The sequence below is a fragment of the Pecten maximus genome, chromosome 5 (genome assembly GCF_902652985.1).
Source record: "Pecten maximus chromosome 5, xPecMax1.1, whole genome shotgun sequence".
Classification (NCBI taxonomy): domain Eukaryota; kingdom Metazoa; phylum Mollusca; class Bivalvia; order Pectinida; family Pectinidae; genus Pecten; species Pecten maximus.
In genome coordinates this window covers 32,549,681-32,562,983 of record NC_047019.1, presented here as the reverse complement: position 1 = coordinate 32,562,983, position 13,303 = coordinate 32,549,681, and the positions used below count along the sequence as shown (strand labels likewise).

The window sequence follows — 13,303 nt, the reverse complement described above, 5'->3', positions numbered from 1 at the left end:
GTTAGGGGGGGTATACTGGAATCAGGTTGTCTGTCCGTCCATCCGTCTGTCTGTCTTTAGACGCATTTTGTCCGGACAACTCCTCCTAAACTAATGGGCCAATTCCAATGAAACTTCACACAAATATCAATGATCATGTGTAGATATGCATGCCACTTTATTTTTCTCAAAATTATGGTTGCTATAGCAACTGGTCACTATAAACAGGTTTTCTGATAAGAACCATAACTTTAAGTTTGTCCGGACAACTCCTCCTAAACCAAAGGGCTAGTTTCAATGAAACTTCACACAAATATAGAGGACCATGTGTAGATGTGCATGCCACTTTATTTTTCTCAAAATTATGGTTGCTATAGCAACTGGTCACTATAAACAGGTTTTCCGATAAGAACCATAACTTTAAGTTTGTCCGGACAACTCCTCCTAAACCAAAGGGCCAATTTCAATGAAACTTCACACAAATATAGAGGACTATGTGCAGATGTGCATGCCACTTTATTTTTCTCAAAATTATGGTTGCTATAGCAACTGGTCACTATAAACAGGTTTTCCGATAAGAACCATAACTTTAAGTTTGTCCGGACAACTCCTGAGCTAAACTAAATGGCCAATTTCAATGAAACTTCCACACAAATATAGAGGACCATGTGTAGATGTGCATGCCACTTTATTTTTCTCAAAATTATGGTTGCTATAGCAACTGGTCACTATAAACAGGTTTTCCAATAAGAACCATAACTTTAAGTTTGTCCGGACAACTCCTCCTAAACTAATGGGCCAATTCCAATGAAACTTCACACAAATATCAATGATCATGTGTAGATGTGCATGCCACTTTATTTTTCTCAAAATTATGGTTGCTATAGCAACTGGTCACTATAAACAGGTTTTCCGATAAGAACCATAACTTTAAGTTTGTCTGGACAACTCCTCCTAAACTAAATGGCCAATTTCAATGAAACGTCCACACAAATATAGAGGACCATGTGTAGATGTGCATGCCACTTTATTTTTCTCAAAATTATGGTTGCTATGGCAACTGGTCACTATAAACAGGTTTTCCAATAAGAACCATAACTTTAAGTTTGTCCGGACAACTCCTCCTAAACCAAAGGGCCGATTTCGATTAAACTTCACACAAATATAGAGGACTATGTGTGGATGTGCATGCCACTTTATTTTTCTCAAAATTATGGTTGCTATGGCAACTGGTCACTATAAACAGGTTTTCTGATAAGAACCATAACTTTAAGTTTGTCCGGACAACTCCTGAGCTAAATTAAATGGCCAATTTCAATGAAACTTCCACACAAATATAGAGGACCATGTGTAGATGTGCATGCCACTTTATTTTTCTCAAAATTATGGTTGCTATAGCAACTGGTCACTATAAACAGGTTTTCTGATAAGAACCATAACTTTAAGTTTGTCCGGACAAATCCTCCTAAACCAAAGGGCTAGTTTCAATGAAACTTCACACAAATATAGAGGACCATGTGTAGATGTGCATGCCACTTTATTTTTCTCAAAATTATGGTTGCTATAGCAACTGGTCACTATAAACAGGTTTTCCGATAAGAACCATAACTTTAAGTTTGTCTGGACAACTCCTGAGCTAAACTAAATGGCCAATTTCAATGAAACTTCCACACAAATATAGAGGACTATGTGTAGATGTGCATGCCACTTTATTTTTCTCAAAATTATGGTTGCTATAGCAACTGGTCACTATAAACAGGTTTTCCAATAAGAACCATAACTTTAAGTTTGTCCGGACAACTCCTCCTAAACTAAATGGCCAATTTCAATGAAACTTCACACAAATATAGAGGACCATGTGTAGATGTGCATGCCACTTTCTTTTCTTTCAAAATTATGGTTGCTATGGCAACTGGTCACTATAAACAGGTTTTCCAATAAGAACCATAACTAAGTTTGTCTGGACAACTCCTAAACTAAATGGCCAATTTCAATGAAACTTCCACACAAATATAGAGGACCATGTGTAGATGTGCATGCCACTTTATTTTTCTCAAAATTATGGTTGCTATGGCAACTGGTCACTATAAACAGGTTTTCTGATAAGAACCATAACTTTAAGTTTGTCCGGACAACTCCTCCTAAACCAAAGGGCTAGTTTCAATGAAACTTCACACAAATATAGAGGACCATGTGTAGATGTGCATGCCACTTTATTTTTCTCAAAATTATGGTTGCTATAGCAACTGGTCACTATAAACAGGTTTTCCGATAAGAACCATAACTTTAAGTTTGTCCGGACAACTCCTCCTAAACCAAAGGGCCAATTTCAATGAAACTTCACACAAATATAGAGGACTATGTGCAGATGTGCATGCCACTTTATTTTTCTCAAAATTATGGTTGCTATAGCAACTGGTCACTATAAACAGGTTTTCCGATAAGAACCATAACTTTAAGTTTGTCCGGACAACTCCTCCTAAACCAAAGGGCCAATTTCAATGAAACTTCACACAAATATAGAGGACTATGTGCAGATGTGCATGCCACTTTATTTTTCTCAAAATTATGGTTGCTATGGCAACTGGTCACTATAAACAGGTTTTCCGATAAGAACCATAACTTTAAGTTTGTCCGGACAACTCCTGAGCTAAACTAAATGGCCAATTTCAATGAAACTTCCACACAAATATAGAGGACCATGTGTAGATGTGCATGCCACTTTATTTTTCTCAAAATTATGGTTGCTATAGCAACTGGTCACTATAAACAGGTTTTCCAATAAGAACCATAACTTTAAGTTTGTCCGGACAACTCCTCCTAAACTAATGGGCCAATTCCAATGAAACTTCACACAAATATCAATGATCATGTGTAGATGTGCATGCCACTTTATTTTTCTCAAAATTATGGTTGCTATAGCAACTGGTCACTATAAACAGGTTTTCCGATAAGAACCATAACTTTAAGTTTGTCTGGACAACTCCTCCTAAACTAAATGGCCAATTTCAATGAAACTTCCACACAAATATAGAGGACCATGTGTAGATGTGCATGCCACTTTATTTTTCTCAAAATTATGGTTGCTATGGCAACTGGTCACTATAAACAGGTTTTCCAATAAGAACCATAACTTTAAGTTTGTCCGGACAACTCCTCCTAAACCAAAGGGCCAATTTCAATGAAACTTCACACAAATATAGAGGACTATGTGTAGATGTGCATGCCACTTTATTTTTCTCAAAATTATGGTTGCTATGGCAACTGGTCACTATAAACAGGTTTTCCGATAAGAACCATAACTTTAAGTTTGTCCGGACAACTCCTGAGCTAAATTAAATGGCCAATTTCAATGAAACTTCCACACAAATATAGAGGACCATGTGTAGATGTGCATGCCACTTTATTTTTCTCAAAATTATGGTTGCTATAGCAACTGGTCACTATAAACAGGTTTTCTGATAAGAACCATAACTTTAAGTTTGTCCGGACAAATCCTCCTAAACCAAAGGGCTAGTTTCAATGAAACTTCACACAAATATAGAGGACCATGTGTAGATGTGCATGCCACTTTATTTTTCTCAAAATTATGGTTGCTATAGCAACTGGTCACTATAAACAGGTTTTCCGATAAGAACCATAACTTTAAGTTTGTCCGGACAACTCCTCCTAAACCAAAGGGCCAATTTCAATGAAACTTCACACAAATATAGAGGACCATGTGTAGATGTGCATGCCACTTTATTTTTCTCAAAATTATGGTTGCTATGGCAACTGGTCACTATAAACAGGTTTTCCGATAAGAACCATAACTTTAAGTTTGTCCGGACAACTCCTGAGCTAAACTAAATGGCCAATTTCAATGAAACTTCCACACAAATATAGAGGACCATGTGTAGATGTGCATGCCACTTTATTTTTCTCAAAATTATGGTTGCTATAGCAACTGGTCACTATAAACAGGTTTTCCAATAAGAACCATAACTTTAAGTTTGTCCGGACAACTCCTCCTAAACTAAATGGCCAATTTCAATGAAACTTCACACAAATATAGAGGACCATGTGTAGATGTGCATGCCACTTTCTTTTCTTTCAAAATTATGGTTGCTATGGCAACTGGTCACTATAAACAGGTTTTCCAATAAGAACCATAACTTTAAGTTTGTCTGGACAACTCCTCCTAAACTAAATGGCCAATTTCAATGAAACTTCCACACAAATATAGAGGACCATGTGTAGATGTGCATGCCACTTTATTTTTCTCAAAATTATGGTTGCTATGGCAACTGGTCACTATAAACAGGTTTTCTGATAAGAACCATAACTTTAAGTTTGTCCGGACAACTCCTCCTAAACCAAAGGGCTAGTTTCAATGAAACTTCACACAAATATAGAGGACCATGTGTAGATGTGCATGCCACTTTATTTTTCTCAAAATTATGGTTGCTATAGCAACTGGTCACTATAAACAGGTTTTCCGATAAGAACCATAACTTTAAGTTTGTCCGGACAACTCCTCCTAAACCAAAGGGCCAATTTCAATGAAACTTCACACAAATATAGAGGACTATGTGCAGATGTGCATGCCACTTTATTTTTCTCAAAATTATGGTTGCTATGGCAACTAGTCACTATAAACAGGTTTTCCGATAAGAACCATAACTTTAAGTTTGTCTGGACAACTCCTGAGCTAAACTAAATGGCCAATTTCAATGAAACTTCCACACAAATATAGAGGACTATGTGTAGATGTGCATGCCACTTTATTTTTCTCAAAATTATGGTTGCTATAGCAACTGGTCACTATAAACAGGTTTTCCAATAAGAACCATAACTTTAAGTTTGTCCGGACAACTCCTCCTAAACTAAATGGCCAATTTCAATGAAACTTCCACACAAATATAGAGGACCATGTGTAGATGTGCATGCCACTTTATTTTTCTCAAAATTATGGTTGCTATAGCAACTGGTCACTATAAACAGGTTTTCTGATAAGAACCATAACTTTAAGTTTGTCCGGACAACTCCTCCTAAACCAAAGGGCTAGTTTCAATGAAACTTCACACAAATATAGAGGACCATGTGTAGATGTGCATGCCTCTTTATTTTTCTCAAAATTATGGTTGCTATAGCAACTGGTCACTATAAACAGGTTTTCCGATAAGAACCATAACTTTAAGTTTGTCCGGACAACTCCTCCTAAACCAAAGGGCCAATTTCAATGAAACTTCACACAAATATAGAGGACTATGTGCAGATGTGCATGCCACTTTATTTTTCTCAAAATTATGGTTGCTATGGCAACTGGTCACTATAAACAGGTTTTCCGATAAGAACCATAACTTTAAGTTTGTCCGGACAACTCCTCCTAAACCAAAGGGCCAATTTCAATGAAACTTCACACAAATATAGAGGACTATGTGCAGATGTGCATGCCACTTTATTTTTCTCAAAATTATGGTTGCTATGGCAACTGGTCACTATAAACAGGTTTTCCGATAAGAACCATAACTTTAAGTTTGTCTGGACAACTCCTGAGCTAAACTAAATGGCCAATTTCAATGAAACTTCCACACAAATATAGAGGACTATGTGTAGATGTGCATGCCACTTTATTTTTCTCAAAATTATGGTTGCTATAGCAACTGGTCACTATAAACAGGTTTTCCAATAAGAACCATAACTTTAAGTTTGTCCGGACAACTCCTCCTAAACTAAATGGCCAATTTCAATGAAACTTCACACAAATATAAAGGACCATGTGTAGATGTGCATGCCACTTTCTTTTCTTTCAAAATTATGGTTGCTATGGCAACTGGTCACTATAAACAGGTTTTCCAATAAGAACCATAACTAAGTTTGTCTGGACAACTCCTAAACTAAATGGCCAATTTCAATGAAACTTCCACACAAATATAGAGGACCATGTGTAGATGTGCATGCCACTTTATTTTTCTCAAAATTATGGTTGCTATGGCAACTGGTCACTATAAACAGGTTTTCTGATAAGAACCATAACTTTAAGTTTGTCCGGACAACTCCTCCTAAACCAAAGGGCTAGTTTCAATGAAACTTCACACAAATATAGAGGACCATGTGTAGATGTGCATGCCACTTTATTTTTCTCAAAATTATGGTTGCTATAGCAACTGGTCACTATAAACAGGTTTTCCGATAAGAACCATAACTTTAAGTTTGTCCGGACAACTCCTCCTAAACCAAAGGGCCAATTTCAATGAAACTTCACACAAATATAGAGGACTATGTGCAGATGTGCATGCCACTTTATTTTTCTCAAAATTATGGTTGCTATGGCAACTGGTCACTATAAACAGGTTTTCCGATAAGAACCATAACTTTAAGTTTGTCCGGACAACTCCTGAGCTAAACTAAATGGCCAATTTCAATGAAACTTCCACACAAATATAGAGGACCATGTGTAGATGTGCATGCCACTTTATTTTTCTCAAAATTATGGTTGCTATGGCAACTGGTCACTATAAACAGGTTTTCCGATAAGAACCATAACTTTAAGTTTGTCTGGACAACTCCTCCTAAACTAAATGGCCAATTTCAATGAAACTTCCACACAAATATAGAGGACCATGTGTAGATATGCATGCCACTTTATTTTTCTCAAAATTATGGTTGCTATGGCAACTGGTCACTATAAACAGGTTTTCCAATAAGAACCATAACTTTAAGTTTGTCCGGACAACTCCTCCTAAACCAAAGGGCCAATTTCAATGAAACTTCACACAAATATAGAGGACCATGTGTAGATGTGCATGCCACTTTATTTTTCTCAAAATTATGGTTGCTATAGCAACTGGTCACTATAAACAGGTTTTCCGATAAGAACCATAACTTTAAGTTTGTCCGGACAACTCCTCCTAAACCAAAGGGCCAATTTCAATGAAACTTCACACAAATATAGAGGACTATGTGCAGATGTGCATGCCACTTTATTTTTCTCAAAATTATGGTTGGTATGGCAACTGGTCACTATAAACAGGTTTTCCGATAAGAACCATAACTTTAAGTTTGTCCGGACAACTCCTGAGCTAAACTAAATGGCCAATTTCAATGAAACTTCCACACAAATATAGAGGACCATGTGTAGATGTGCATGCCACTTTATTTTTCTCAAAATTATGGTTGCTATAGCAACTGGTCACTATAAACAGGTTTTCCAATAAGAACCATAACTTTAAGTTTGTCCGGACAACTCCTCCTAAACTAAATGGCCAATTTCAATGAAACTTCACACAAATATAGAGGACCATGTGTAGATGTGCATGCCACTTTCTTTTCTTTCAAAATTATGGTTGCTATGGCAACTGGTCACTATAAACAGGTTTTCCAATAAGAACCATAACTTTAAGTTTGTCTGGACAACTCCTCCTAAACTAAATGGCCAATTTCAATGAAACTTCCACACAAATATAGAGGACCATGTGTAGATGTGCATGCCACTTTATTTTTCTCAAAATTATGGTTGCTATGGCAACTGGTCACTATAAACAAGTTTTCTGATAAGAACCCTAACTTTAAGTTTGTCCGGACAACTCCTCCTAAACCAAAGGGCTAATTTCAATGAAACTTCACACAAATATAGAGGACCATGTGTAGATGTGCATGCCACTTTATTTTTCTTAAAATTATGGTTGCTATGGCAACTGGTCACTATAAACAGGTTTTCCAATAAGAACCATAACTTTAAGTTTGTCCGGACAACTCCTCCTAAACCAAAGGGCCAATTTCAATGAAACTTCACACAAATATAGAGGACTATGTGCAGATGTGCATGCCACTTTATTTTTCTCAAAATTATGGTTGCTATGGCAACTGGTCACTATAAACAGGTTTTCCGATAAGAACCATAACTTTAAGTTTGTCCGGACAACTCCTGAGCTAAACTAAATGGCCAATTTCAATGAAACTTCCACACAAATATAGAGGACCATGTGTAGATGTGCATGCCACTTTATTTTTCTCAAAATTATGGTTGCTATAGCAACTGGTCACTATAAACAGGTTTTCCGATAAGAACCATAACTTTAAGTTTGTCCGGACAACTCCTCCTAAACTAAATGGCCAATTTCAATGAAACTTCACACAAATATAGAGGACCATGTGTAGATGTGCATGCCACTTTCTTTTCTTTCAAAATGATGGTTGCTATGGCAACTGGTCACTATAAACAGGTTTTCCAATAAGAACCATAACTTTAAGTTTGTCTGGACAACTCCTCCTAAACTAAATGGCCAATTTCAATGAAACTTCCACACAAATATAGAGGACCATGTGTAGATGTGCATGCCACTTTATTTTTCTCAAAATTATGGTTGCTATGGCAACTGGTCACTATAAACAAGTTTTCTGATAAGAACCCTAACTTTAAGTTTGTCCGGACAACTCCTCCTAAACCAAAGGGCTAATTTCAATGAAACTTCACACAAATATAGAGGACCATGTGTAGATGTGCATGCCACTTTATTTTTCTCAAAATTATGGTTGCTATGGCAACTGGTCACTATAAACAGGTTTTCCGATAAGAACCATAACTTTAAGTTTGTCTGGACAACTCCTCCTAAACTAAATGGCCAATTTCAATGAAACTTCCACACAAATATAGAGGACCATGTGTAGATGTGCATGCCACTTTAATTTTCTCAAAATTATGGTTGCTATGGCAACTGGTCACTATAAACAGGTTTTCCGATAAGAACCATAAGGGTATAAGTCAGCCATCCTGGCGACAGTTCTAGTCATATTTCCTTTGATGAAAGTAAGAACAGGCTACTGCTATAGTTTAAACTCACTCAGGTGTAAAATTTGACATGTTGGCCTGGTATTACAGGTAAATTTCTGTATGTTGGCTAAGTGAGAATGAGCCATAATTGGGCCCCGGGGGGTTAATTGGGGACAGGTCACCTGGCCAGATATACCATGTGCCAGACACAACAGAGCTAGACTGATCAGCATCTTACAGGTAAGGTGTGATAGGATGCATGTCCTCAAGGCTGTGGGGTTGCATATTGCACCCAGTTGGCCATTGGCAACAGGCCTTTCCTAGATGTTTGGCTTCAATGTAATGTACATGTAGTCTGGACATGTTCATGTCTCAAGATCTGTCGACAGAACATACAATGTATACTATCATATAGATGACATGTACTGTAAAAGAAACTTTCAAGTTTAGAATAAGAATGTAAAAGAAACTTTAGTAAATTAACATTCAATAAAAATTTAAAATATTAATATTTTGTCTTACAAAATATTTACATGAAGTACATGTACACCTGAGTCAGCCATTATTAGGCCTCTGAAACAAACTGATGTGTTGTAATAGAAGCATGTAAATGATTAAAATGAGCGCAAACAGCATCAAAATTAATTTCAAAAGTAGATTCTTCACTCTACACTGTTGAAGTCTTTATATATTGAAACAATGTATTACCAGGTTATGTCCTTTGTGATAATAAGTTAAAAAAAATCTCCTAGGGTGCAAAGGTTAACTGATTGTCACTCAACTGAAGGTTAGATCATAAAACAAGTCCATTAATAAAGATTTTCAGAGTGTTATCCAATTATCACGTAAACACACAGAGTCCGCTCCATTGCAGACGTGTGATATACACGTATCTGATTGCACATGTACTTTGTATATTCTTAAGTATATAATTATTGATGTCTTGTTTTTAGCCCACCATCATCAGATGGTGGGCTATTCAAATCGCCCTGCGTCCGTCCCTCCGTCCGTCCGTCCGTCCCTCCGCCCGTAAACAATTCTTGTTATCGCTATTTCTGAGATAGTACTGAAGGGATCTTTCTCAAATTTCATATGTAGGTTTCCCTTGGTGCTTAGTTATGCATAGTGCATTTTGGGACCGATCGGAAAATAACATGGCCGACAGGCAGCCATCTTGGATTTTGACAATTGAAGTTTGTTATCGCTATTTCTAAGAAAGTACTGAAGGGATCTTTCTCAAATTTCACATGTAGGTTTCCCTTGGTGCTTAGTTATGCATATTGCATTTTGAGACCAATCAGAAAACAACATGGCCGACAGGCAGCCATCTTGGATTTTGACAATTGAAGTTTGTTATCGCTATTCCTAAGAAAGTACTGAAGGGATCTTTCTCAAATTTCACATGTAGGTTTCCCTTGGTGCTTAGTTATGCATATTGCATTTTGAGACCAATCAGAAAACAACATGGCCGACAGGCAGCCATCTTGGATTTTGACAATTGAAATTTGTTATCGCTATTTCTCAGAAAGTACTGAAGGGATCTTTCTCAAATTTCATATATAGCTTCCCCTTGTTTCAAAAGTACTAGCGGGATGTTTCTCAATTTACACAGATTAGTAAGAGGAAGGGAAAAATAGAGAAAAGATCAATCTGACATGAACCTATAAAGATCGTTCAATGGTGGGCGCCAAGATCCCTCTGGGATCTCTTGTTACAGAAGGTACTGAATTGGTCTTTCTCAAATTTTATATTTAGGTTTCCCTTGGTCCCTCGTATTGCATTTTGGTACCAATCTGAAAACAACATGGTCGACAGACAGCCATTATTGCTAAATCTCAAATTTCATATATAGGTTCCCTTTCAGGGTTAGCATGGCCGGGCCTTGAGAAAGTCTTGAATTTCACTTTGGGCCTTGAAAAGCCTTGAAAAGCCTTGAAAATTGAATATTAAGGTTTCATTAGGATAAGTGAAACCTAGGCCACCGATCATTTGGATTCAACATTGTCCATGTCGCCTCCCCTACAGACGTTAATAATCACCATATCAAATTGTATTTTGATCAAGTGTATAGTTATAAGTTGTTCTTGTTCCCTCTCAAGATGACTTAGATGACGGGTAAAATGGGCCTTGAATATGTAATTAAGACCTTGAAAAGGCCTTGAATTTGGTTTGACAAAATCCGTATGAACCCTCCCTTTGTTTGAAAAGTACTGGAGGGATGTTTCTCAATTTACACAGATTAGTAAGAGGAGGGAAAAATAGAGAGACGATCAATCTGACATGGAACCTATCAAAATCATTCAATGGTGGGCGCCAAGATCCCTCTGGGATCTCTTGTTTATATATTATTTTCAGGTGGTCCTTCTCAGTTTCAAGTGGCCCTTCCAAGATATGAGAAAATAACAATACAACTGTTACTTTTTTTTTTATTTCAGTTGAAAGTAGAGTTTTAATGAATATAATGAATTAAACAAAATCATTTTTAAACTTGGTATTAAATAGTGTTAAGGTTATGTAACTGATAAACTTATCATATAAAAAACAAATAAATGTTTTTCAGCTTGATCTAGTTTAAGAAATAATTTGTTAGATATTGATTGAAAATAGTCTCAACCAGCATAATGACAAATCTATAAATAACACGTGAACTTGCCAGCAATAAGATACCAGATCAAGAAGTAACATCTATATACATCCTTCAATGTTAATGAGATTTTAAAATCAAATAAACAATTTTCATTGCCATGTGTTATGTACTGTATGCCTGCAATAATTTGTCTCAAAGATCAGAAGATGTCCGTTGATAGCATTTGAAACTTCTGAAACAAAAATAGGGGAATTCCCGCTTTGCATCCTTGATCACCGAAATGTTTGCATTGATTGGGATGCTTAATATTATCGCAAGCGTCTAACTGATAAAAATCCAAAGTCTATCTTCTGGCTATGAAAGAAAAGTGATTTCTATTGGGAAAGAATTATTTCCTTTCTTAAAATGATTCCTTTTTTGTTAACAACACAATTTAACGAAATGCTGTTTGAAAAGAACAAGTAGATTGGTCGAAAGGATCATTTTTCATTAGGTGGCCTGACGGACCTGAGCTACACTATCTTGGTGTTCCTTCCAATATTTTGGTGGTCTCGGGCCACAGGACCACCGCTAGTTTGTTTATTTGTTATCGCTGTTTCTCAGAAAGTACTGAAGGGATCTTTCTCAAATTTCATATGTAGGTTCCCCTTGGTATTCCATCTTGGGACCAATCTGTCCTGAAAACAATCTGGCCAACAAACAGCCATTATCGCTAAATCTCAAATTTCATATATAGCTAGGTTTCCCTTGTTTGAAAAGTACTGGAGCGAGGTTCCTCAATTTTACACAAATTAATAAAAGGAAGGGAAAAATAGAGAGAAGATCAATCTGACATGGAACCTATAAAGATCATTCAATGGTGGGTGCCAAGATCCCTCTGGGATCTCTTGTTGCTTCATAACAGGGATATCTTTTTTGTTTATTTTAGAAGGATGCAAGCAGAAAATCAGCAGACTCTATCACTTCGATACCAAACAGTGGCAAACGGTAAATCTAATTTTATGTTAAAATAGATGAAAATCAATAATGATTGTATAATTACACAGTGTCATATGGGAATTGCTTTCTACAAACTAACTTAATCACCATTCATACCTATAGCAATCCTACAGGGAATTTGCATAAATGGTGACTCTGACCCACAAGGGGCCAAATGGGCAAGGCCCTATAGGGGAAATAGAGGTAATTCCTTTAAATTGCTACTTGTCATAAAGCTATGAATGGATTTGAACCCAATTTAGTGAGAAACCTCCTTTGGGGAAGAGAAATAGATGTTGCTGACTAAGAATTGTTATTTTTTGGGCTCAGTTCGAAATCCATGATGGCTGCCATGGCCAACAGTGCCACCACATACTTGCTACTGAGTATGCATACTACAAAAGTACAAGGAGTTTTAGAGTCAGATGAATGCTAAGGCCCATGGGCCTCCTGTTTTGAGGGCTTTTCGGGGCTGTTAATGGGCCATACTCCAAATTGGAATTACATCATTCTGTATTTCATATTTAAGCTAATTTCCAAAATATCTGCAGTTTACTCCTGAAAAAATCTGTCCTATTTCACCAATTTTTAGCTCACCTGGACCGAAGGTCCGGTGAGCTTATGCCATGGTGCGGCGTCCGTCGTCCGTCCTTCGTCCGTCGTCCGTCAACATTTGCTTCAAATCGCTACTAGTCAAAAAGTTCTTATTGGATTTTGACCAAATTTGGTCAGAAACATCCTTGGCAGAAGGGGAACAGATTTTGCATAAATGGTGACTCTGACCCAAAAGGGGCCTGAGGGGCGGGGCCCAATATGGGAAATTGTGGCAATTCCTTTAAAACGCTACTAGTCATAAAGTTGTGAATGGATTTGAACCCAATTTGGTCGGAAACATCCTGTGGGGAAGGGGAACAGATTTTGCATAAATGGTGACTGATCCCTAAGGGGCCAAAGGGGCGGGGCCTAATGGGGAAATAGATGTAATTCCTTCAAATCGTTACTAG

At 37.1% G+C, this 13,303-nt stretch overlaps 1 protein-coding gene across 1 annotated transcript in view; it reads left to right on the top strand.

Moving 5' to 3' along the window:
• The window catches only part of LOC117328412 (E3 ubiquitin-protein ligase rnf213-alpha-like), a 311,982-nt gene that overhangs the window by 21,297 nt on the left and 277,382 nt on the right, over positions 1-13,303 (top strand). Inside the window, exon 4 of the mRNA XM_033885941.1 lies at positions 12,250-12,308. Coding sequence (XP_033741832.1) covers positions 12,250-12,308 — 59 coding nt within the window. The remainder of the gene's footprint in view (positions 1-12,249; positions 12,309-13,303) is intronic.